Source organism: Gouania willdenowi, chromosome 14 (genome assembly GCF_900634775.1).
Source record: "Gouania willdenowi chromosome 14, fGouWil2.1, whole genome shotgun sequence".
In the NCBI taxonomy this organism is placed as follows: Eukaryota; Metazoa; Chordata; class Actinopteri; order Blenniiformes; family Gobiesocidae; genus Gouania; species Gouania willdenowi.
Window position 1 is genome coordinate 29,251,266 of NC_041057.1, and position 27,310 is coordinate 29,278,575.

The 27,310-nt window shown below is 37.9% G+C and overlaps 1 protein-coding gene across 1 annotated transcript; it reads right to left on the reverse strand.

The window, feature by feature from the left end:
* Positions 1-322: 322 nt before the first annotated feature.
* On the reverse strand, positions 323-26,533 carry ints2 (integrator complex subunit 2). Its single transcript, XM_028467349.1, has 26 exons — positions 26,420-26,533; positions 26,192-26,334; positions 23,954-24,250; positions 22,811-22,949; positions 21,459-21,561; positions 21,136-21,249; positions 18,901-19,031; positions 16,467-16,637; positions 14,846-15,066; positions 14,633-14,758; positions 14,408-14,479; positions 13,288-13,402; positions 12,809-12,877; positions 11,876-12,010; positions 11,596-11,772; positions 10,944-11,058; positions 8,838-8,942; positions 8,587-8,751; positions 6,870-7,071; positions 5,322-5,447; positions 5,026-5,227; positions 3,234-3,500; positions 2,216-2,323; positions 1,967-2,072; positions 940-1,116; positions 323-835 (listed from the first exon to the last, which is right to left on the reverse strand). Exons 3-26 carry the CDS (start codon positions 24,244-24,246, stop codon positions 645-647), a joined length of 3,630 nt encoding a protein of 1,209 aa, XP_028323150.1. The 5' UTR covers positions 24,247-24,250; positions 26,192-26,334; positions 26,420-26,533; the 3' UTR covers positions 323-644.
* Positions 26,534-27,310: the final 777 nt, after the last annotated feature.

A 27,310-nucleotide genomic window follows, 5' to 3' on the forward strand; every position in this document is an offset into this window, starting at 1 on the left:
TGAAATCATTCCTAATCACTTCTAACAGTTTCCTAACACAGATACAACCTCCTCCTGTGACTTTGTTTTTAATGAGGTTAAACTGCCCTCTGGTGGACAACTCAGATACATCAGCAGGATCATTTAGTTCATCCTATATTCTCTCATTTCACCTGATTATGTTCTTTTTCCTGCATAAATGACATTCTTTATTTACACTCTGAGGTCTTAGGTTTATTACTCAGGGGTCTCCCTTTGAGGAATTTGCAGGTTCTCCTTGCGTTTGCTCCCACAAAGCATACATGTCAGGGACTTCAGTTAAGCACAAAGTAAAGTGAAAGGCTTTACATTCTAATGTTTTCTGTTTTATTACAAACAAATACAGTTTAAAACATTTACAAGACAATTTTATTTTTTTCATTAAGTGGGAAATCCTGTTGCAGCTTAGAAAAATGACAGCAGGAAGTGTAACGATTCACCACCAACAGAGTTCACTTTGTTACATTTGTATTGGTTTAAATAGAGTAAAAAACATAGAACAAACAAAGAAGCCCTTGTGTGTGTGTGTGTGTGTGTGTGTGTGTGTGTGGGTGTGTGTGTGTGTGTGTGTGTGTGTGTGTGTGTGTGTGTGTGTGTGTGTGTGTGTGTGTGTGTGTGTGTGTCCCCTATAGTCCATGTAGAGTGGAGCTGATAATGTCCATGAACGTAGCTTCTATGCAGTAACACAGCTGCACATCGGGGTCGGCCCCGCCCAGTTCCTCAGCAGTTTTCTGAGGTAGTTTGAGTTTAGAGGAGGAGCCCCCCCCTCCCCCCGTCCCCACAACATCCCCCGGCTTCTCTTTAAGGTACTGAAGGCCTGGAGAGGAACAGCAGAGACAAAACACTCAAAAACTCCTAAAACTAATCCAACTCAATGAATAAAATCTCATTAAAAGATGAATTTAAATGAAATAAACTTACGTGCGATCAGAGGATCCACGTCTCTGGCCTTCGTGGCCACGTCAGACGCACACACCTGTCCCACCTGCACTAACAGAGCCGCCACGTCGTCGTAGAGCGGAGGAAAAGCCTGACAGAACGCCACCAGACACGGTAGGGTCGGCATGAAGAAGGAAAAACGCTTTGCACGAGTCAGCACTGGAAAACACACAAAAACACACACTGACCTGAGCCTCACAGGCCTGGCTACATTACACCACATCACTACATCACATTATCAACAGTCATGTCGGAATTTAGAATAATTAATACAGGAAAGAACAATTCATTTATTTTTTTGTTTTGTTGTTTTTTATGTGTGTGTTTGGAGTACTTCTGTGTATTTTTAGTGTGATTAAGTAGTTTTCAGGTTTTTTGGAAAATGTTGAGTCATCTTGAGAGTTTTTAGAATAAAGTTGTGTATTTTAGCAGTTTTGTGTTTTTTCTTGTCATTTTGTGTATTTTTGTAGTAATTTTGATGTTCTTTCGTGTATTTTTGTTTTGTGTCATTCTGTGTTTTGAGTCATTTGCATATTCTTGGTATACTTTTGTATATATATATATTTTTGTATATCTGGAGTAATCTTGTATGTTTTTAAAATACATTTGTGTATTTTAGCAGTTTCCAGACATTTTGTTTGTTTTTGGATAAAATTTGTGTATTTTGAGTAATTTTGCTGTTCTTTTCTGTTATTTTGCATGTTGTCATTTTGTGTATTTTTGTCATTTCTTGTGTTTCTATGTACTTTTGGTGTGTATTTGTAAGTTGTTATGTATGTTTTGTATAATTTTGGTCGTCTTGTGTCTTTTTAGAGTAAATGTATAGATTTTTGCTGTTTTGTGTATTTTTAAGTAATATTTTGTGTTTCTGGAGGCACTGTGTTCCCTTTGGGGGCCACATATAATTAGTCTGCTGTACATTATGTAACTGGGCAGTGGAAGCTGCAGTAACAGCCTGAGGCCAGATGATGGCAGCAGAGCGTTAGACACATTAGAGACGTTTGCTCACCTGTTAAAAGGGTTCCCATGACACTGATGGCCAACCTGGCAACACTCAAGGACTTGGGCAGCGCGTACTGAGTGCACAGGTAGGAAAGTAACTGGATCGCAAAGATCTGGAAGTACACACAGGATCAGCTGCTGAACATCTCATCACATCCCATAATCTCAGTGCAGAGCTCCAGCATCGAGCTGTGGCTCATGACCAGGACTAGTCTGGGATTTAAAAACAGAATGGGGGAGGGGGAAGGGGGCTCACCTGCTTTTCCAGCTGGGGCTGAGCCAGCAGCTCTGGGATGAAGTCCAGACAGATATGAATGGAGGGGATACCTGCTACTGTCAGAGGTAACAGAGCCTGAGGGTAACCCTGAACCAGAGGGGGACACACACACGCACACAGTCATATGGAGACAGGGCCATTATTGAGGGGGAGTAAAGGGGAGAGATTTTTGGGGTCCATCCATAATGTCAGCAAAATGATGGTCCATTGTTCTATGAATCTGTGATAACCACATTTATTTATTTATTCATCTGAATAATATCCACTGTTATCCAGGAAGTTTAGTATTATTTGTGCCATGGTATATAGTCATATTATAGATGTAAATCCTTGTAAAGTTAAAAGTGACCAAAAATGGTGGAAAAGGTGGTAAAATGAGATTTAAAAAACCACAGAAATAGCTTAAAAGTTGAAAATCAGAGTGGCCAAAAACGGACAGAAAATGTGGTAAAAACAATTTGTCAATATAGCCATAAAAGTGGCAGAAATTAAAGTGGGGTGGGGTAATATAATATAAAAAGTAAAAACAATTAGTTTAAATTGAAAATAATGAGCATAACAAATCGGGAATGTGGTTAAATTAGCAAAAATAAGCATGAAATATGGTGAAGAGAAGTTAAAAATGACAATAATGGGTCAACATATGTGACATTAGGTGGTAAAAGTGATGGAAAGGTTTGATAAGTGCCAGAAATATATTTGTGGAAAAAATGAGCAGAAAAAGCATTTAAATTTGATGAAGTGGCAGAAATGGGAGTAACAAAAATGGATAAAAATAGGTTCAAATGTGGCCAGTTTGGTGTCGTTGCATCATAAAGGGTAAAAACAAGCAAAAATGGGCTCAAATGGTTCAGAAAATATTCTTAGCTTTTTGAAGGCATCAGGCAACCCCCTACCAGTGTTTTGCGACCCCAAATGGGGTCCTGACCCCAAGGTTGAGAACCCCTGCTCTACAGTCCCTTCCCCACAGATCACAATAGATAGAAATTCTCAGTACCTGAAAGTGAACCAACTTGGCGATGTTGGGGTCTGCTATGAACATCTGGTGCAGCAGGCAGCAGATCAGACACTGGACCTCCCTCAGGTCACACAGCAGGACCCCCTCTGTCTCCTCCCTGCCTCCGGGCCCCGGGGCCTCCTGCTTGACTTTGGCTGCCGCGGGACCCCAGATGTTCCTCAGCAGGCTTTCTGAGGTGGCCCCCAGCGGCTGCTCCTCAGACGTGGGCAGACAAACCTCCAGGAGGATCTGGACCGCTGCACTGTCCTGAAACAGAAGAGCAAAGCAACATTCAGTCTGAGCCAATAAAACAGATTTACACGTGAAACACACACGACACCATCTCATGTAAATGATATTTGTTTTCTTATTTAATCATATGATTTGTAGCTCCGCCCTTACAGGAAAATGAAAAACACTAATCGTACAAGTAAATGTTACACTGAAGTGGAAATACTTCATCTGGACGTTAATAATTTCATATTATATCAGATTGAAATGTGACTGGAACAATTCATTTGTGTTGTACAGTAGTGCAGTATAAGTGTGTATGTTTGGTGTAGTGAAGTAGTATAAATACACAGTGTCGTTAATGTTGCTCTAAGGCAGGGGTCCCCAACATGAAGGTAGCCCTCATGGACCATGTGAGGGTCCCTCAGAAGCTCTAGCCACCAATGAGCTCCATCCAAAATCTGATTTACTTTCCAGGATTCAAACTCACATAGATTAATACATATGTACAGATTTAGTTAATACTTAGTAGGGTTAAAGTGCACGTGATAACAGTTTTAGTATTAAATTAACCATTATTTTCACTGAAACAATGTGACAAATATTTTAAGCCCTGCAGATTTGCTGTTTGGTGGTATGTTCTATATAATGTGATATATATATATATATATATATATATATATATATATATATATATATATATATACTGTATATATAAGATATATAAAAACAAATGCAAGGTGGATTTTTGTAAAATATGACAATTTTAACTTTTTACAGATGTTACATGTTGTATGATTGGTTAAAAGCTGTTTGTTCATTAACTAGTAGAATAGAAAGATGATCATTTTCAATTAAATGTATGATGAAAACGACAATTGCATAAATTAGGAGAAATAAAGTGTTGATTTATCACCATTCAAAGTAGAATTTTTTTTTTTAGATTTTTTTAAAAACATAAAGTAAAAATATAAGAAGTGCTTATGTTCCTGGCTTAGAATTTACATTTTTTTCTTAAGGTGTGTCTGTCGCTCTGTGCCGACAGTTGAGGCTTAATTTTGATCGTAATACATATCGTAAACGCTTTAAATCAGATGATGTGTTGCGATTAGCGCGAGAAAGACGCACAAATGGATGCTGACTCACCTACATAGTGTGTGGTTAAAACATGTTCAGGCTTAAAGAGACATCGGCTTCATTCGTGTTGGGCGGGTTAGGGCCGTATTCTGTCAGGCCTTTTTTTTTTTTTTACTTTGCTGAACCAAGACCATGATGTCAAAACAAGCATCACTAAAACAGTCACAGCACCCCCTATTGTTTAAGAGTATTGAAGCACATACTGTGCTGTAATAATTTTAATCCTCACTAATTTGCATACATTTTTTGCCAATTCAGGATGTATCCTTACATCCCTAACTAAAGATGTTCTAATTTAAAAAAAAAAATGCTGTCCATATTTTAGATTTTTCTTTTATTTATTTCATATGTTTCGCAGCTTTTCGATTCAGAATTTTCTTATTCACGACAAACACAAATGTCATTTCAGCAGAGCTTGTGATACCTGTGCAGCTAACAGGGCGTTCTTTAGCTCCTCCCTGGTGACCTCGGGAGCCTCGGCTGCTCCAGAAACCCCGAGGTTAGAAACGTTCTGGATCTGTCGGTCAAAGTCGGCCGTCTCCTTCAGGTGACTTTGTAGGTGGGCTCTGGATGCCAGCAGGTAACCGTTGAGCATGTGGAGGACAATGTCCATCAGAGGAGGACACCTGCAAAGACACAGTCAGCACTTTTAATTTTCATTCTGTTCCTGTGTGTGTGTGTGTGAGGATCGTTCTCTTTGGGATCGGATCCCGTTCTGACCGGTACACTCTCTGATCACAGCGCAGCACAATGAGAGGATCCACCATCAGGTCATTCTGAGTGTATCTCTGCTGTCTGAGGAGCTTTGCTGAAGGTTGGAGAGCATTCACTGTCATCACCCACAGCCTGCAACACACACATACCCAACCTTTAACCACCTTATATACACAGGGAAATATTACAGGCACTTTGGTGATAATGAAAGGTTTAAATACTGTGATAAAATATCACAGTATTAAAACATCACACAATGTTTTGTCAAGGGAACGAGTGATATTACAATAAATAATAAAAATATGTCCAGATTTAAACTGCATTTTTTTTGTCTGTTTCATTCATTATTACGAGCTCATTTATCGTATTGCATCGTGAACACAGTGTATCGTGACACCCCTAGTTCTGGATATATTCATCTTCATCAATGGTTCTCCAACTGTGGTGTTCCAAAAAACACATATAAAATGACAGAAGAATGAATAAAATGACAAGAAATAAACATTATGGCCCTCATTTATCTCATCTCTCTTCTGCTACTCGGTGGAAGCGAAAAGGAAAATAGTACAGTATTTTCTAGTTTTTTTCCCAAATAAAATAAAGGAATATTTATTCATCATTTTGTAAAATAAATCGTGAGAGAATCGTATCGTGAATCGAATAGTATCGGGAGTTGAGTGAATATATATATTTAAATTAATAAATTGAGAAAAAGCAATGCACAAGTTAAAGACAATCAAATTCAGCCGCCGCATTTATCAACACACTTTGTACGCTGGTATTGGCCAGATACAAATGTGTCATGAATCACACGTTGGTTCTGTCTTACAACAAATGTGCACTCAGATTTGCAACCGCTTTCATGCAAGGTAGATAAATGAGGGCCAATTACTCCAAAAACATACAACAGAACAGCAATATAAAAAGGAAGAGAAAAATATAAACACCCACAAAAATAAACAAAACCTTTGTTTGTTTCCTGTGTTAATGCTCAGATATTTGACGCCCAGGGCCTTAAACATGACACATGTGGTTAAGCTATAGCAAAGATGTAGGAGGAAGTGGACAATATTCTTTACACAGAGAGTGTTCTGAGCTCTTCCTGTTAGGGAACACATCTTGGATCATTTACACATCTGCTCTGAGCCAAGCATGCAGCCTAAGGGCTTGACAACCAACCAACCAACCTGTCTGTTTACAGAGTCTCTGGAAGAGTTTCCTCAGCTCTGACACCAGGTCAAGTACCACAATAATAACACACTGAGGCTCTTTCACTGGCAGCACAGTCGGAAGTTCAGTAAAAACCAGAAACAGAAAATATACACAAAGCTGATGACAAGTGTCACATTGGTTTGTCATCAACAGTAAGAACACAGAGAACCAATCACGTGATGTAAAGTGTTTTTTTCTCTTTTTATATACACAACAGAAGTGAAAGCACACTTCAAATAAATCCATAAATCCACTACAACTCTGTACATTGACAGTGTTTGCTGTACAAATCTTTCAAAAGCTTTTAGTGATGCATGTGTGGGTGTGTGTGTGTGCGCGCACCTGCGAGGCATCACAGTGTTGAGGCCCATCCACAGCTTGTTGAGGGTCTGCAGAATGCGGCGCGGCACAGCCGGCTCCAGCAGCAGAGCCATGCTGCCTGTCAGGGCCTCTGCGTAGGGGATCAGATCTCCAGGAGAAAGCAGCGTCAGGTGCTCCAGGATACGCATCAGCCTGGGACTGCTGGATGGAAGCTTCTGGAAAGCTGATGGAAATCAAAAGCCAAAATCAGGTTTTTTTGTGTGAGAGAGAGATTTAATCACCGACATTAAATTGAATTGAACTGAAAACCTAGACCAGGGGTCTGCAACCTTTACTCTCAAAGGAGCCATTTTGCCTAATCTCGACTAAATTAAAGTCCTTCCAGAGCCGAAAAAAAAAAACCTTCTTAATGAAGATAGTGAATAAAATTCTATACAGTTAAAATGATATTGAATAATTTTCTGAGTTAATGTTTTTGAAGGGCTACAAAAAATAACTTGAATTTGATAACACATGATCATGTTGGTCAACACGTGCTAATTGCTCCTTTCTTGCAACATATCAAGCATGCATATGAAGTCAGCATGTTGGCAATAAAATACATCTTTCCCCACACAAATAAAATCTCTATTTTCTTCCAGAATAGTCTATTTAGTTATCCTAAGAGGGATTTAAAACTTAAGGTTAGCCAAAGGTGCAAGGAAAGTTGAGGGTCTGTAGATGTTGCAGGAGTTGAAGTAGGAAGGTGGCAGAGTTATTGCATAATGTGATTTATTTTTGGGTTAACCAATTGTTTTATCATAATTTTATTTGATGGTAATGTCGATAATTATCAATACCCTCTGTAAGAAATAACAATTCTTTATTATTATTTTTTTTATAAAGCTACAGGGAACCATTGCAAAAAAGTCAAAGAGCCACATGAGGCTCCAGAGCCACAGGTTGCAGATCCCCGAACTAGACAAAGACTAAATATGCTGACATTGATTTGTAATTTAGAATTAGAATTAGAAACTGGACAGGAATTCTCTTCAAACTTTATTTAAATTGGTTGCCAATTTTAGTTAGTGGGAATGAGCCAATCAGAGATAATCTCTGTGTGGGAAGTTGACACCTAGAGGGAGGAGGATGATACCTGTGAATAACTGTATATAAAAAATCATTTTAATTCATCAGTGGGTGTGCACTGTCGCTGTTCCCACTCAACATTCTTGAAGCCAAAATACAGTGCTTATGGGCGCTTCCATCTTGCAAATTTGATGTCATTTGGAGCCTGCGCAGTAGGGTCCGGCGGGAGGAGCCCTGGTAACAGGCCCTGCCCTTTTAGGGTACTGCCCTGATGAATTACACAGCCCAGCGTCGCCACGAACTTTAGTATTTTTCCCACTGGAAATTCTACTAACGTCTTGTTCAGATGATCAGATCATAGAGGTTATTACTAGTACTAGTCACTCAAAAAACACGAACACAAGAAGAAGGGTAACTTTTATGAAGTTATTTATTTCAGGCTCAGTGATTTTGATTAATTTTAATTGAACTTTAGTAATAGAGAACGTAATTGTTATTGACTTTCTGAGGATAAAAAACAATAGTAATTTCATTGTAATTGGAATAAATGCTGGTCACTGTAATCGTAAATTAATTGTAATTGAACATGGATAATTGAAATCATAATTGTAGCTGAAAAATGTAATTGACCCCAACCCTGACACTACCCCACTCCTGTTGCGTGGCTTACCCTGATGAAGCTGGCTCTGGGTGTATCTGCAGGTGTTGGTGGGAAGCATCATCTTTCTGAGCAGAGGCAGCGTTCCCGTCACCTCCTCCTCACAGACCCAGTCCTCCACCTGACTCAGGTGAGGGTAGTTAGTGGCGAGCAGCCTGAGCAGAGCCGAGTGCAGACCTGGAATGTTGGAGAACATGATTAAAGACACTTGCTTTTCCATCATTGATTGAACTGAACACACAACTAGTAAATAAATCTCTCACCGCCCAGCTCCTGCTGCAGCCCTTGGGCCTGCGTCACCAGATACTTAATGGGGATCTGATCCATCAGAGCTGCTGAGTAAGACTTTGGTTTTCTCTGCATCAGGGCTGGAACAAAAGTATGAATAAAGCAGAGTGAGTTAAAAAAAAAACACAAACCTTCATGTTATTTAGTAAAATAAGAACAGCAGCACCTCTGCACTGACATGTTAAAGCAGAGAGGAGATGTTTTTATTGACGTGTATTCATTAGCACTGCTGATGGGCTACATTACTGCTTCGTTTAAGGCTGAGGGAGCAGTTGGGTAAACACAGCAATTAAAGAGATGGGCGTAAATTCTCACATAAATCTAGCCTAATGAAGGGCAATAGGAGAGCTCGTCTTGGGAGACAAAAAAACACTGACTATGCTAACTGCTAATGCACCAACTAACCTACAGCTGTCCCAGTTAGCTTTGATTACACAGCATTTGTAGTGGGCTCTTTGTGAGGTCTCCATGTATTCTCTATTAAAAGTCAAAAAGAAAAGAAAACATGAATGACTGCACATAAGACTGACTGAGCGTCTCATAGAACAGAAGGACAAAGGCTTTCTGTGCCACATGCAAATTCTTCTCTTTAGTGCTTTCTTTGTTCAGAGGAGGAAATTACAATGGATGCACTTCAGACAAAAAGAAATAATAAACAAACAGAAAGGATGTGACCCCCTTGGAGAAGTGCTTTCCAAGGAAAACCCCATTAAGTGTTTGCCTAGTTTTTATAGCATCAATTACAAAGTGCCTCACAAAAAAACTAACAAAACAAAACACAAGAGCACTCAGAGCGCAATCCATCGCCAGGAAACAATTCTCCTCCTTCCCAGATATTGTCAGTTATTTGGAATTTATATTTTTTTCCTGATTTATAGTTCTTTGTTTTCATCACTGTATTTGGTGTTTTAACCTGTAAAGTGCATTATTAGTATTATTATCCTGATCATGGTACTATGATCATTCACACTTTAAAAGGCTTGGAAGAAATGTCCATCCCCATTAATAAACATACAGAAGGTCCAAGTGTATGGACACCCCCAATTTTCGGGTAAAATCACAATGAAATGCACAATCTGCATGAAACTCTGTTGAGTAATCGAGGACCCAACCCAACATAACTGAGTCAAATTTCATAAAGATCGACCATATATGAAACGAGATACACATTTTTTAAATTTCGCCAATAATAAGAGAGAGGGATTTGTTTAATTGTTGAATCTGATCTAGAATCAGTATATTGATCTGGATCCCCTCCAAAATGTAATGGAATCTTCCATGGCCTAAGGCAGTTATTTTCAACCTTTGAGTCATGACCCCATGTGGGGTCACCTGGAATTCAAATGGGGTAGTCTGAATTATATATACATATATATTACACCACACACTTTCAGTTTCTCAAATATAAATCTAGTGAATATAAAATGCAGAATAAAAATATCTGAGCTAGCGCACGTTGTCACTTGGCTGCTCGTAACACAATATAATAAACGTGATCTAAAACAAAGTGGAGAAACAAATTATAATATTTGTGTTCGCCAAAAATAGTGATATCAAAATAGGGTCACGACCCAAAAAAGGTTGGGAACCACTGGCCGAAGGTCTACCTTTGGTTAACATGTTTCATAATCTATTTAGGTACTCTTAGCGTAATCATGCTAACAGACAAACAAAAAAAATAAATAAACGCTGGTGAAAATATGACCTATTTGGCAGAGATAAGAGAAATAACAAAAATATATAAAAAGTCTCATAACATAAAAATAAAATGCTAAATGCTGACATTAATGTTGATAATGTGGCCCTTCAATCAATCAAACACATTTTTGTTGCCCATCCCTGTTACATTATCTTACATTAAAATTTAATATGTTTAATTTTTCTATTAATTATTTCATTTATTTTTTTGGTTAAAATTTTGTCGAAATCTGTGAAGTACTTTTGGCGTAATCCTAATAAACAAACAAACAGGTAAATGAACACCGGTGAAAATATGACCTCCTTGGCGGAGGTAAATATTAATTAAAACATAATGATAATATTAAGTAAACAAAAACAATCAACAGGTTTGAAGCACATACCCAGCTGTTTGGTGCTGGCCAGTAGGTTCTCCTCATAGGACAGGATGTAGTAGAGGATAAGGAGCTGGGTGGTTAAAGAATAGCGCTGTCTGCCTCCTCTACTGCCGTCTGATTTCTGAGGATGAAAAAAAGAAAGAGCAGCAAGTTTAAATTATTGTTTTTTTAAAAGTTCATCAGCATCTAAACTACTTTGGTTTTCCAGAAATATTCCAGTAGGTTAATGCAAAAGTTTAGCTTTACTTTCCAATACAATAGACATCCCAATAAATATTTATTCACAGAATAATTACCAGGAGAGTCAACATTTAAACATTTTTGTCAAATAAACAGTTTTTGCACCTTCTGCTATTTTTTCAAAGCAAAAAATGTGTTCCAATATTTTTCTTTGGCTTAATAAGTCAATGAACATGACCAATTTGATCAAATAGGGCAACAATGATGGAAGGTAGAAGTTTGGGAGAAAGTTAAGAAATGTAGATAAAATTACAGGAGTGAATTACATTTACTTTGAAAGGTAAAAATAGCTAGTTTGACTTGAGATCACATTTGGTCAATTTTGTTGCAGAATGTAGAAAAAAAAAAAAAAAAAAAAATTCTCCTTTTAGCCGAGTGTAGAAAGGAACACGAGTATGAAGTGCTGAATGTGACTCACCCCTGTAGAGTTCTGGAACACATTGAGGATCTCCTGCTCAGTGATTGGCTGGTTCGTGGCCTCAGGGTTGGCCTTCGAAGCTGGAGTGAGGATGGAGTTAATATAGACATCGATTAACGGGATCAGCTGTGTGTGCATGGGCGTGGTGGTCTCACAGAGCTGCCGATAGATCCAGTCCTACCAGACGCACAAAGCAGGGAATAGAAACAAGAACCCAGTCATTTTAAAATGGCAGAAACATCTCCAGTTAACATTACGTGGCACAGAGTGCACAAACTACCTTTATTGAGACTTTATGCTTTGTGAAAGCTCGGCTCCGGAGCAGCTGATAGATACAGTGAATGGGGAGGAATCCAGTGATGGTGGCACTTAAATTGTTGGTCACTGCTACCCTGACAGCATGAGCAGTAACAACCTACAACATAAAAAGTTATACAGATATACAGCTAATTCTGTCAAAATCATTCAACAAGCAATTTGGAAATAAACCCTCATTTCAAACCTTCACTGGAAGATTTTTAAGATTCTACCAACATGGGAACCAACATGTAATTCATCAGTCAGGCTTTATTTTGATTTGACAAAAATGTCCTTTTAAAACCACATTGGAGTCGTTCCATGTCATTTCAACAAATTTTCACACTTTCGCACTTATTTTCTTGAATTTCAAGAGCGTGTCACCCAAGAACCAATGCATATACAGTATGTGACTAATCATTAGTGAAGTGAACAGTCTATGGTCATAGCTCAAAGCTGATCAAATTATAGGGAGCTGAAGCATATGCTAAGTTGTTTACTGAAGGCCTAAACATGGCCGAAAAACTTTTTTCAAAATTTGAGGAGCTGGCATGTCCACCAGATAGCAATAAATAGAATGTATGGCAGATGTTTTTGCATATTCTGAGAGAGTAGGTGGAGCTTTAGTACTATACCACATTTAAGTTTCCTATGTGATTTAGTTCCTGAGATATTGGAAGCCAATAATGAAAGAAACACATACCCCCCCTCACTCAAAAAGTATTCATTCAATCAAACTAAAAATGTACAGTGTACGTATTGAATAATTAAGGAACAGTTGATAATAAATTCAAAATTTTTTGAGACCAAAGTGCGTGGGCCATTTGTTGAAATGACATGAAATGACTTAATTATCATTAAAAATCATATAACAATTACATAAAATAATCATGTAAGCTGTGTATATTCAGTATACCTGTTCAGTGAAAATCTCCTGTGTAAAGATGGTCTTCATTTTGCTCAGAGAACTGGGCTTGATGGCAATCTGTAGGAAGATAAATATAACATCCAACAATCCGTTGTGAGTGAATACAATGTGGAAGCAGTAGAGCTGGTGTTTTATATTTCTCTATTTTCATATTTCATAAGAAGAATTCAACATGGCAGAAATGAGAGCGTTGCCCAAGGCTAGAGAACCAACACGCTCGGAAACCAATTACATTACACATCTTAGTGGAAATAAATACTGAGAGGCAGGAAAACTACTCGGAGCACCGCAGGAAACGACGGTGCACTTATTAAGTAATAAAACAGGAAACAGGGTGCAGGAGGTGGTGTCAAATCTGTCCAAAGTGCAAGTGTTACACTGGCAATGGTGTTATTGTCCTGATGTGCACTACAACAGATGTTAGAGGAGCTCAACCAGACTCATGTATTGATCAGATCCCTCCTTACCTTCATCCCCAAAGTAGAGCACACCAACTCAATAATGGAGCTGAGCTGGTTGCTATGGAAATACATAGCAACCAATAAGAGCATCTCTCCAAAAGAGGCAGATACGCCCGCAGCACTGTGAGGAGGAAGACACACACACACGCACACACACGCACACACACAAGTGGAAATGAGGGACAATTTCCAAGAATGCCGTTATTCATGCAGCACACTACTACACAGGATGTTAATAAACTTGGTAAATTATACACACACGTAATAAAAAAAGATTCACTAATATACACAAATACATTCTGTATGTGCCGCTAAACTCATTCTGATGTGATTTACCCCTTACTTTAACTCACTCTTCTGTTTTTCAGTGGTTTACCTGAGTTTGTCAAATCTAAAGAATCTAAACTAACTGTGCAAACTTGTCAAATGCAGCATAACATTTAAGAGGATATACACTTACTAAAAGTTAACCCAAAAACAAATAAGAAGAAAATATTTAGTGATATATTAGAACAGTAGCTGATTAATTTCAAGTGTTGCATAAAATAAGCAAAACTCGATTGCTTGAAATTGTCCAAAAAGCTGGTATTTCTTCCATTAAAAACGTAAATATGAAAACAGTAAATCTCCAAGCTAAAATTGTAGTAAAAAAATAATAATAATAATATCCAATGGCACAAAGCTTCCAGCAAGTTCATTTTGTCTTCTTTTTTGCAATAATATGTTAAGGAAAATTACTTTGATCTGACATATTTCGACTGCCAACTGCCAGTCTTCCTCAGAGGCATCTACTGAATGAATTATTTTTGTTATGGGTATGGCCAACTTGAGAGTTCTCTCAGGCTAGCCACGCCCCCGTCACCCGATGGTCTAAGGAGAAGAGAGTCCCAGGTGTTACAGAATGAGTCAGATCAAAGTAAACTTCCTGAAAAAAGTTGTATGAATAAATTAAACCTTAACATATTGGCCGAAAACTTGTTAAGCATATAGAAATATGTCAAAAAAGTCACTACTTCATGCAGCATTTCCTTGAATAAGGAAACATTCAGTTAAGCAAACTGATTAACAAACATTTGCAGGAGAATTACAGCATTTTCAAACAAGAAATCCTTAGAGTAGTTCTTACCTTTCAAAGTATTCCTCCTCTTTGATCATCCAACTCAGCCACATGACCATCAGCTGTTCCTGCTCTGGAGTGCTGCAAACGCACAAGCACGCACACGCACACGCACACACACACACACACACACACACACACACAGTGATTCAGAGTGACTGATGTTTGAATAAGGTTTGAGTTCCCAAACACCTTATATTAGCGGTATAAAAAAGACAAAAGACTGTTACGTACCTAACCAGATTAGGGAAGGCCAACAGTTTGCAGAAGGAAAGTGAGACAAAACGGACACCAGCGGGCGTGGCTGGTGGTCGACTGGTCATCAGCTGTAGAAGCTGCTCCGCCTCTTCATCAGTTGGTCTGGAGTGAATACGGAGCAGTCATACCAACAACAGTAGCATGCAGAATTATACAAGAAGAAAAAGAATAGTTTCCTAGGTGACATACCTGAGGCCTGCGATGCCCATCAGAGCACAGTAGAGTCTGAGCAGAGCGCTGGCCTTCACCACGTGTTCCTCTCTGAGCCCAGAGTACCCAGAGACACTTTCCTCCTCCATGTCTCCACCGTTGGGCACGCGAGAGCTGCGTGAGCGCGGCAGGATGGCGACCAGCTCCAGGAGCAGCTGCCTGCGCATCTGCCACAACACTGAGCTGCTCTCCCGCTTACGCTGAACACACACACATAAACACACACACACACACACAGAGATAAAGAGGCTAGAGTTAACAACACAGCTTCTACACAAGGGATAACACTCCAGTTAGTGAATGACACACTTTTTGCTCACCAATCTTAGAATGCATTGCATCTCTAAAGTTTCAGTTTTGAAAGTGTTTTGCATAAAACAAATATATATAGAACAAAGTAATAACATAATCACAAAGGTAATAAAGTAAAAACTATAAATCAGTGCTGGGACTTTATCGCATTGATTGCAAATAATTAATTATTACATAAAAATAACGCACTAAAAAAATTAAATATTTTTTGCACTTCAAACAGCACGGAACCTCTCATTTCACGAGTTCCCGTTTAAATGATTGTAGTGGACAGTTGACCACTCTCGGTGGTAGAGGATGTGGGCGGGGCTAGAAGCGGTGCTACCGATATGGCCCAACTTATTAACTGCTCTGCACAAAGACAATTTCAAACTAAATTCTTCAGCTTCATCAGTTTCTCTGTTCATTTCATGCCACAGATATTCTAACTATTTTGCACTGTTCAGTTTCCACTTCTCTGGAATGTTCTGTACTAAGTGCTGTTTTTTATTTTAATACAAAAACACGTTACTTTTAGAAAGTTTACCAAAAAAATCGGAAAAGCATGAATATACCTGTATATTTAAATTTAAGTTTTTTCTTTGCGAACAATGTCATCATAATATTCTTTATTTATATTACACGTTATGTTAGCAATCAGTGATGAAAAATTTTAAATAAATAATATAATTTTGTTGTTTAAGCTCATCTGTTTTCATTGATTCAATCATATACCAAAATCCATTTAAATTGGAAAAATGCTGTTTCTAGTGTCAAATATTGGTACTCGAATAATTCAGAATAACCGAGACTATTTAATTACAAAATCTCAAATAAAATATAGTTGCTGTTTTTTTTTGTTTCACCACTAAAATAGATACATTTGACCAAATAAACAAATATATATAAATGGATAAAATTAAGTTTTGTACACAAGACATACACCGAGTTATAGATACACAAATGTACCGTGTGTTTTGGGGGAATCACCATCTCCTTTGTTTTGCTGATGGTAAAGTGCAGCACACACCAGCTCACACAGTTGCTTTGCTTAGGATTGTTTTTGCATAAATAAGCTACTTTTGTGCTATTCTTATTTAACAAATCCACATTTGTGTCTGTAACAATCTTGTAGTGGAAGAATTTGACAGAAACCCACCTCCTAACACAGCCTTTGTACTTCTGCAAACCCTGTTTATCACAAATTCTTTAAAATAATGCTCCAGATGCGAGCATTGGAAAAGTGGAGCTCTAAATTGTACACACACACGTAGCCATGATAAAAAGCAAACTCTGAGCACTTTCTTACCTGTTGTCCATTGCGAATGAACATGCTGAACCATGTACGCACTTTGCTATTGGTTCCCAGCAACAAACCACTGACATAAGAGACCAGCGGACTGACTGCCTCATCTGCTGTATCTGGTTTATGGTCCAGAGTCAGAGCGACCCCCAGACCAGGCAGGTGACACTCCTCCACCTGAAAACACAAAGCAATCTCAGTAAGTACACTGTTTGAGGGACCTCCTTCTGAGCAGCATCTGATCCATATAAGGCTGGGTATTAGGGAGCGATCAGACCGGTCCCTGAGAGAACATCACCTTGGTGAACCATCACATCCATTACCATGTCCTATTTTCAGAATCGACACGGTACAGCCAAATGTATCCTGCTGATGCATCATTCAGCAAAGCAATGAATTTCTACGAGCTCCTGGGGCCGCGTTCAATAGCTGACCTTGTGCTGTCAACTCCTTGAGAAAAGGAACGAACTCAGAAGACAAATTTCTACCCTTGGGGATGGCATCACTACATAAATCAGAAAAGGGAGGGGAAAAAATATATCTTTTGTTAACCTCCTTTCTTTTATCTACTCAAACAAAAGCAACCGACTTCCTGGAATATCGCTTTTGACAAGATAACACTTAAAGATCAAGACTCTACAGCAGTGTTTGCCAACCTTTTGGTCCTCTGAGCCCTAGTATCTTCTTCATATTTATATACGTTGTATTTATGTCAGCTGGCTCTTCTGAACGTTTAAGCTTGGAAATTATTTTATATGATCCTGACATTTTCACCATTTTAGCATTGACTTTTAACATGTGTTCAGAGAGTAAAAACAGCAACCAAGGGACAATGAACATTTTGCTATTATCTTGAAATTGATTAATAAATGTTTCCACGAAGGCTCTGCAACATGCTCACATACTCCTGGTTGGAAAACACTACTGTACATAAATACCGTATTTTCCAGCGTATGGCCAACAATTCTTTTCATTTCAAGGTGAGGATATGGCCAATGAGTTTGAGCACTCTATGTGAAATCCTGTCAGTCAGTCAGGACACTTGTCCAGTGAAAGCAGGTGTCAGGAGGCAGAATATGACTGACAGTCACCACTACAGTGGAAAGACTGAACTGTAACAGCCACTGAACATCATGGTAAACTGAAAGTTCAAAAACTAACTTTGGATAATGTGGGAAAAGGGAAAGTGCCCCAGTTTCTGGAGCGGTGTTGGCTCGTATGCATTTATGGTGGGAAGAGCATATCAAAAGTACAATAAGGTTTCAAATGTAAGATATCTCAGCCAGTTTTTAATAGTAGTTAATAATAAACAGCATAAAGTAGTCAAATCACCACATTGGGTTTGTTTAGGAGCGATTGCGCAGAGGACTCTGAAGCTGCAAGGTCACGTTAGGAGAACTGAGAAACGGATCATCAGAACAGCCTGATACAGTAAAAATCAGCCAGGTTGTAACAGAAGGAAACAATTAACAGTATAAAGTTGTCAAGTCACCACATTAGATTTTTTCAGAAGTGATCACATGATCACTCCTAAGGTGATAGAGCAAGAAGAAAGGATGGAGGGAGCGCTGTATCAGTCAGGTCTGGTTCCAGTAAAAAGTGACCATAAAAATCTGTAAATTGACAGATATGCAGCCGCGGAGCAATGAAGAAGTGACTTCATGTGGAGATGGAAACTGATCAAACTCATCAGAATACACAAAAATCTCCATTAAACCGAATGGAGTCAAGCAGCCCTGCCTACCTGCCCAATCTGATTGGCCAAGTCATTTGAAGGGCACCCTCATCAGCCAATAGAATGCGGCCTATGTGACGTGCAATGCCTATGTGGATTTTTCTTGGAAAATTGCCGAATTATTGGAATCCGGCCAATACAGAGGTGCGTTCAATAGTCCGAAAAATACAGTAGTTCATGGTCTAAGAAGAAATGTATTGAAGCACTTAGTAGAAAAAATGTTTGCAATTTAAAAGATTTAGACAAAAATATGATTTGACATGTGTCCCACATTAATAAGGGGTGTGATTAAAAATGTTGATTTTTCAACAACAACATAGATCCTCAACCTAAATGACAAAGACTCTTCTCTGTCAGCTTTCCTAGTAGGAATGGGAGGCAATTTAGATACTGCATATAATATATGCTTTGTACTGCATCAAATGTAATAAAAGCACTTTAAAACTGTAGTAAGATGGCTGATAGTAGATAGTAGACATGTATCTGAGCACAAACACCTTAGACTTAATTAATATTTCACCATAGACTCTCTATAGGAGAGAAAATACAAAGAGTAATCCTGACATGATGTCAACATATGTGAAACCTGATTGGGTGAAATCTCCAAAATGTTGCATCCATGGGATGGGTTGGTTTCACTTTCAGCTCACAGATGAGAAAAATCCTTCTCTGGTGCTAAACTGACGGTCCGTGGCTGTAACTCACCACCATGGCTCTGATGTTCAGGGCCTGTGAGGGGTTCATCTGACACAGCTGTCTGAGGGCTTCAGTCCTGCGTCGACCACCCACACTTTCCTCGTCCTGGCGCTCCCCATTTTTTATCAGACCTCTGCAAACTGCACAGACACACAGAGGGAGAAAGAACACAGTCAGGAGAACTGGATTAGTATGGGTTCCACCACTCAACATCACTATAAACAAATGTGTCTCATAAACTGACAAAAACAACGTACTATGGATGCATTGGTTCATTAATATTTGAAAATAGGGAACTGTAGTCCACATTAATGATTTAATCTTTCCTAAACTGTCCCAACAGCAGCAGAGCATGTGGACGTGGTTCTGTTACCAGCTGGTGTCACACCACAAACCCTGAAGACTCTTACGGGTCATTGGTGGACCAAATGCTCTCTAAGCGTCGCCTTTCTGCAGTAAAAACTGTTAAAGGATTTCTTGAGGCTGAATGATGTGCACTGCAGCGCACTAATGCTCTATTGACTTGACTCTGACCCTCTGTCTAATAAGGACACACTTAAAGACAATGGACTTTTTTAAATGCCAAACTCTAACCAAAAGCAGCATTCAAACAGAGCAAGGGTGAGACTGCATTGACCATTATTAATAAAAGGCAAAAGGATCCAATCCTAGAAGTGGCAGAACTCTGATTAACTGGCATTCAATGACCAATGAAATGCAGAGCTCAGTTTTGTGTTCCATATCCTGTAGACAGTAGAGGATTTAAAATAAGGGCTGAGGAAAAAGGTAGGTCTGTACTGCGTCTCGTCTTTCAATAAATATTGATCTTTTTATTTTGTACTTGACTTTTTTTTACTCTGATGTGGTGTTTCTTTATTGCGAGAGTGAAAATCTCCCCTTCCTCAGTCTATAAGTAAGAAAAAAAAACTGAGTCATTTTAAGGCTAAAACCCCTTAGTGAAAAGAGGAAACGGTTCAAAACACTAAAATAAGAAGAACTTTTTCTTCACTCAGTTTTTTGCTTTACTCTCATCTCATTTTTGCCAAAAAAGTGTGTCACAAGTAAGTATAGCATAGAGACATGTCAAATTTCAACGTAACCTTCCTAGCTTCCGTATGTGATCTGACGTACTGTACATAAGAATAAAATTAATAACAATAGTTGACTTGATTAACCTTACTTAGCATATTTGGTATGATTTGGGGAACTTTAATAGCCAGTAAACTCTAAATATGATGAAATTGAAGACATTTTAAAACAGAAAATCTTTAATGAAGGTATGAGGCAGACAAAATAAAGAATAGGATTTCTGCCAATCTGATCGGCTGATATTTAGCCTTTTAGGCTTTTACATGCGATTTGTAAAAATTGCTGATGTTAATCCCGTGCGAATTGGCCATGTCAGTAATTTGAAAAGTAAAAATTCCCCCACAAATTACCTACTATATTTTTCTGAACTCTGAGGTCCTGTGATAATGCTAATCCAAAGAGAATAAGCATCTCTGTGATTTAGACAGAAATGGTCGGGATCTGATTATGCGTTGTTTTGTTTCCAGGACGCATGTTTATTTACTTTTTATTAAATTTAAAGCTTTTTTCTCGCGTCCAATGCCTACTTTTGTTCTTAGCCCCCGCCATGTAGAAAACAATGCTATGCAATACGCAGCGCGTTGACATCATATTCGGGAGATGTCTGTAAATTTCAGCAAAATCTCAGGCTTCGGTTATCCTGTGCGAATGTCCCACAGAAAAAGCAGATGTTGGGGGGTCATTTATTTATTACATGGGGTCCCCAGATAATACTTATCCTGTGCGAATGGGGCTTAATTTATTACAGCTCACAAACCACACTGGTCAAAAATCAACGCATCACTTTACACCCCACTATCAGAGAAATTATGCAGCAGCAGCAACATCTGCTGCATCATTTCCCCAATTCCATATTATTATCTTTTTTTTCCTGTGTTTATTGTTCTTCTACTTGTGGTAATTCTTTCAAACAACTGACGGACTTAGGAGGAAACCAATGAAATTCAAAAAGAAAAAGCATTATTTACATTTTACTCCTTTGTCCATTTTATTGTCTGCTCTAGCAAACAAACAACAATAACGAGCCAAATAGGCCTATTTACAACACTAGAACAGTTTCAGCACTAACACTCATTATATGTGGTGGTAAAATATGACGTCCTCCATTGTATCGTGTTTGCATTGAACGTGTGCAGAACTGTGTGAAATAGGTACCTTCATTAAAGCTGTCAGGAACATTGGCAACCAGCAGACATAGAAACCAGTCCCCATTTCGAACGTGAAGCAAAGCCTCTGCTACGTCCACGATGGGCAGCAACGACGGCAGCTCTGAAAGTAGAAAAAGATACACACGGATTATATAGATTATACAGTGGACTGCTGAGCATTACAACCACAGACATATATTCTAAATGCCATTGAGGACATATAGTAGAGTTTAAAAGTGAGGCAATGCACAAGCAAAACAGATGATGTAGATTAAATTGCATTTAAGATTAATAAATAATTTATCCAAAAACTGTTTTAATTGTAGTTACCAGCTTGTAAAATACAGAGGACGTCGGCCACCTCTTCCAAGTACACGGGGCTTTCAAACAGTTCAGAGGACTTGAGGAAAAATTCTCCATTTGAGTCAACCACCTAAAATATAAGAGGAAACATAAGCTATGACATTTACATCATATTCAACTGAAACCACTGAAGATCGTGGCAGAAATGTATAGTATTTTTAAAGAAAGTTTGAAATGTGAAAATGATAAATGAAAAGGGGTGTCCCGATGTAATATTAATATCAGAAATCAGTCCAGCAAAAAATATATATACATATATCAGCCTGCATCTAAAATCCCTGATAAAAGCAGTCCGTTCCAGACTCCACTCCAGCACTTCTATCCAGCAGCAGACAGAACTACGTAAATACTGACAGAAGTGAACATGAATTGTTATTTTACACTTTCAAAGTATAATTAACTTTTATTGGTTTTGAGGATATTTTTCAAAGTGTTCTAATTAATTTTTCATCCGTTCTATTCAACAATAGAATATGTTTATGTTTAAGTTGACCTAGTGACGTGGTTCACAAACTTTTTCTGCTGCGCCCCCGCATTTACTTAAAAGAAATGGGTACCAAAAAAAAGTTCCTTTTTTGAAAAAAAGAATTATAATTTTGACTATTCTTCAAAGGGATCCATCACCGTCTTAAAAATACAATAAGTACCGGTACATTTAAAAGATTTTAGGCAAAACTTGTAAAAACAGTGGAGGATCCCTTTTAGTCTTATAAAAATCAAAGTTTGCAATCACATATTTTAGAACAGTAATAATAAAGATTTTATTAGCTCATGGTTCAGCAAGGACATTCTTTCTTTCTTTTTTTTGTTGCATAGACTGGAAAATCTCAAGCTGACTTTGATCAATAAGTTTAGGAATTTCTTCTGACTGCTGAATCATTTGTATGAATAAAATACACACAAATATAATACAAGTGAAAAAGTACCTTTCATTTACTATAAAGATAACTTTTAGGATAATTTTGTTTTTAACTTTCAAATTCTTTAATTTAAAACTAGTTTTAGAAGTGTAAATTTGTTTATGTATGTGTCACCATCCAATATTAAATTGTAATTACATCATAAGAGCAAAATAATCTATCAATAATATCACTCTAAATAGGTTAAAACTGAAAAAGCTCACAGCAAAAATGGATTAATGCGCTGGTGTGACTGGCTAATAATACTGCTGCTGAGTAATGTCACTTAAGGCTCTATTGTATTTGTATCATATTGAATGTAAAAAAGTTGTATTGGGACACCCTTATTAATGAATACAGATGATAATAGTGTTTAGGTAGTGATAGTGTTATTTGGGTGAGTTGGCGATGGTGTGGCACCTTATTCATGATAGCCAGCAGCTCACTGAGGGTCAGACGGAGTCTCCTGAGTGGATCACTGTGTTCAAACTCCAGAGTCAAACCATGCTGTAGCTGTGACACCAGAATACTTTCTCCATTAGAACCACCAGCCTTGTGCCTGTGGAGGAGACAACGAAATGTGAGCTTCATCAAACCAACTTAAAAACACAGCCCAAGACTTCATGTGTCATGCTTGAATGTGTGATATCTAGGGCTGCCAACTTTGGTCGTTTAGTCGACTAATTGGTCGATGTCGTCGTGGTCGACCAAGATTTTCATTGGTCGACCAGCAATGATATCAGTTTCAATGCTGTAAAAAAACAAAAAATAAACAAATGCAATGTAGTTATATAGGTGATAAGGATTATATATCAATATAAATTATCTATTTAATGCCTAAACAGGATTCTATGTTCAGCAACAGCTGTGTGAGTGCGTGCTGCGCTGCAAAAAAAAAAAAAATGTGTTGTACTTCAGCTGTCAGTGTGCTGTCCATATCAGAGCAGAGCAGAGAGAGAACAAATTAAGACGGGCTTGAAACACAAGCATCCACTATTAAATCAATCCTTTTTCTGCATAAGAACATGGATTATCCTTATATTTGATACGTGGATTATGTAAATAGATCCACTGCTGTCTCTGGCACCACGGGGCACACTGCACACCTGTGTTTGATGTGCGTTTGTTTCCCCGTGCGCTGATCTGATGTTGACATTAACAGTTGTTTATTAATAACGGCAGGCTTACCACTAAAACAAAGGTAAATATGTCATTTGTATGAGGAAAAAATAGGTTTTAATTGTCGGTTTCAGGTCGGGCATGGACATAAATACCTAATGTCTGTCAGACCTGTAGGTTTCACTTTTGCTTTGTCGGGTTCTGGTCAAAGCTTGACTATGGTTCATATTATAAAAGGTCTGCGTTTAAAAGCAAATCAACATCACAAAACTAAATATTTGTCTCTCTTTTTCTTTCTCCTTGTCCACCTGCTCATTCATTTTCTGTTTTTTTTTTTTTTTTGGTCGACTAATCGCTACATATGCCATAGTCTTGGTCGACCAACCATTTCCTTGGTTGACTACAGCCCTAATGACATGAGTCGTAATGATTGAGTAATGATACCTGAGCTGTTGCTCCTTGCGTGCGTCCTGCTCCAAAGCGTGAAAATCCACAGAGAGAAGAGCTACGATGGAGTTGACGGCCTCCACTCCAGAGAGCAGGCGGAGGATGAGCTTCTTGTCCTGAGCCCAGGTGTGACTCTGATCAGCAGGAGCACACAGAGCCATCCTCACCAGGCAGGGCAGCAGCAGCCTCAGCTCTGGGTCGCTGAGCGCAGCCAGACGCGCAACATCCACCTTCTGCATGGCTTCAAAGGCGTAGGGGCTGACACACTGCAGCCCCGCACTGTCCGACATCGCTCTGTGGAACAACCAGGAAAACAAACTATAAACCTGTTCAAATGCATTTGTAGAGAGACATGACACTGAAAATTAGCCAAACTGAATTTAACACAGATTATCAAACAAGAAGTCAACTAAAAATAGAAGTACAGTAGTTTAAATAAGAAAAGTTAGTCAGGCCTGAAACGGACTTGGATAAGACGGGAAATATTTTCAAAGTGTTTTCTAAGGTGTTGCTTTAATTCACAGCAAACAATCTTTTTAACAGCACTTTTATCTAATAACAGCTACAACCAACATGGGCAACATTCATTTTATCCAGGCCACACAAATGTGTTTAACTGATCCACATTATCAACATCAGAATCAGTTTCAGTTTTTAGACAATACAAGGAATTTTACTTGTTGGATGGTGCAAAAAACAAAACAAAACAACAATAATACACCATTAATACCATTATTCATAATAATAATGAAAATATTGTGACTGTCTGTTGACACATTGTCTTATGGTGGTGCTGACATTCATTACAGCATTTAGAATAATTGATCTGAGCATTAATACAGGAAAGAACAAAGGATTTATTCTGCATTTCTATGATTTTGTGTCTTTTCGGAGTCACTTTTTGTATTTTTCGCTCATTTAAAGTGTCTTTGTTACATTTTACCGCTGGTTTTTGTTTATTTTCACATTTCATTTTGTGTATTTTGGAGTCATTCGTGCATTATAGTTTTGTAGTTCATTTTGTGTGTTTTTCTGTAATTTTGTAGGTGTTTCAGTAATTTTTTGTCTTTTAAAGTAAATTTGTATATTGTATAGAGTATATTTTGTGTAGTTTAGTTATTATTTTGTATAGTATTCTGTTATTCCGTGCATTTTGGAAGCAATTGTGTATCTTTGCAGTTGTTTTGTGTTTTTTATTTTTTTTTTTATTTTGTGCATTTATCTTTGGGGGCATCACCACATTAGACCCAGGGCCACACACAACACTTGCCCAGGTCTGAGCTACAATTATCAGCCATGACATTCTGGCAACTTCCATGTCAAAAAATATAATAATTACACTTAACATGGCACCCTTAATGGGTGCTAAATACTTTGGCCAAACACTGCTATATGACATTTTCCTGAAGAAGTGTAAACTAGAGCTAATTACACACATAACACATAACATTGAGGCGACTGAACAATAAAAAAAATTGTGAATCTAATTTAAACTACTGTGACCCTTAATTGGAACAATTTAATATTAGTGATACTATTTTATTACTGTCTGATTATATCACAATTATGTGATATTTTGTGCATTTGAGCAGATGATGATGATTAATAACATCATTAAAAATAACATTGTGATTAAATTTCAGGGACAAACTTGATTTTGTTTAACAGGAAGAATGTTGGACAGAGAGTTTAGATTTTTAATTTCTAACTTATACTGCAGCATCTATTGTTTTTAATATTTATAATACTTCATTTTAATTTATACAGCAACAATTCATATGATTTTTTTTAATGTAAATAACATATATATTTTGCAATAAAAAAAATAAAAAATACTATGTTGAATAAATAAATTACCAAGACGTTCATCAGATAAATAAATACAATAAAAGTAATTACGTTGCTCAACAAGGTAAATGTTTCAAAGTTACATTTAAGGCTATTACTTTCCACATATTCAGCTCAGAACTTCATATCTTGCCAAACAAAATTAGGATATATAAACAATAAAATAAAATAAAATACAATCGTAGGAAACCAAGAAGCTTGGCTACAAAACTGTTAAATTTAGCTGCTAGCTAGCTAACAGCTAGCGGTATCTAATGCTGCGTTTCCTACTCTTTTTAGCATGCTAAGTGAAAGCTAATGCTAGGCTAGCAAGTCAGATAAAAAATGCCGTGGCTGCTGTCTAAATGTAAACATAAAACCTCATTTGTTGTGTAAGAACGCCCTTACCTCTGAGATTTAGGCGACGATGAGTTTGAACTGGTGAATTTCCCCGCGAAGGCCCCGAAGCCTCGGACTGTGTTGTGTACGGTGAGCCGGGGCGGTCTCACTCTCAGCGGGGACCTGAGCCAAAGAGAGCGCGGCTCGTCCTGCTACACACCAGGGAGTTTTGGAAGCTCAAAAACCGCAGCACCGTATTCTTGAACTGGAATATTTATAACGTAAGCCATTACGAACCACATCTATTATCCATTTAGAACTGCACAACTGACGTCCTGTGATGAATAGAAGTGTAAGAGAAGCATGTGCTGAGTAAACACTAGCTGAGCTGCTTATACTGACACCCCCAGTACAGACAAGAGATGGAGGGAGAAACTGAACATAAGGCCCCTGTACAGGTGTTAGTCCATCCCTTTGTTTATTTATTATATTCTATTTTAGTTTTACCAAGGTATATTTTCTTAATTTTTGTTTTTAAAGGAAATAAAAAATTTAAAAAATTCTCACATCATTCATAGCAGGGGTTCTCAACCTTGGGGTCGGGACCCCTTCCTGATCGCGAGACACCGGGAGGGGGTCACCAGATGCCTTCAAGAAACAGAATATTTTTTATGCTTTTTTTGGGAAAAAAAAAAAAAAGAAAAGAGACAAAGAGGAAAAAAGAAGTTCAATTTGAGGCCATTTTTTTTCTTATTTTTATCTTTTTTCTGCAACTACACCAAACTTGCCATATTTTAATCTATTTTAATCACTTTTTCTTGCTATATTTTTGCTCCTTTTGATGCATTTTTGCTACACTACTCCCATTTCTGCCACTTCTCGTCAAATTTAAATGCATTTTCTGCTGTTTTTTCAACTTTCAAGACATTTTCAGCACTTATAAACCCATGTTGACCCATTATTGTCACTGTTAACCTTTTCAACATATTTGACGCCTTTTTTTGTGCCATTTTAACCATATTTATGAGTTTAAACTAATTGTTCCAATATTGACACTTTGAACCCTTTTTTTAAACCACCTTTTCTGTCTGTTTTTGCCCACTCTAATTTGCAACTTTTAACCCATTTCTGTGATTTTTACAATCCCATTTCACCACCTTTTCCAACATTTTTGGTCACTTTTATCCC

Coding starts and splice junctions, on each gene's coding strand:
- ints2 (XM_028467349.1), bottom strand. CDS start 24,246: ATGTCGGACAGTGCGGGGCTGCAGTGTGTCAGCCCCTACGCCTTTGAA. Junction 21,250..21,458: donor CCTCTGTATTTTACAAGCTG/GTAACTACAATT, acceptor TTCTACTTTCAG/AGCTGCCGTCGTTGCTGCCC. Junction 2,073..2,215: donor AGCCCCAGCTGGAAAAGCAG/GTGAGCCCCCTT, acceptor GTGTACTTCCAG/ATCTTTGCGATCCAGTTACT.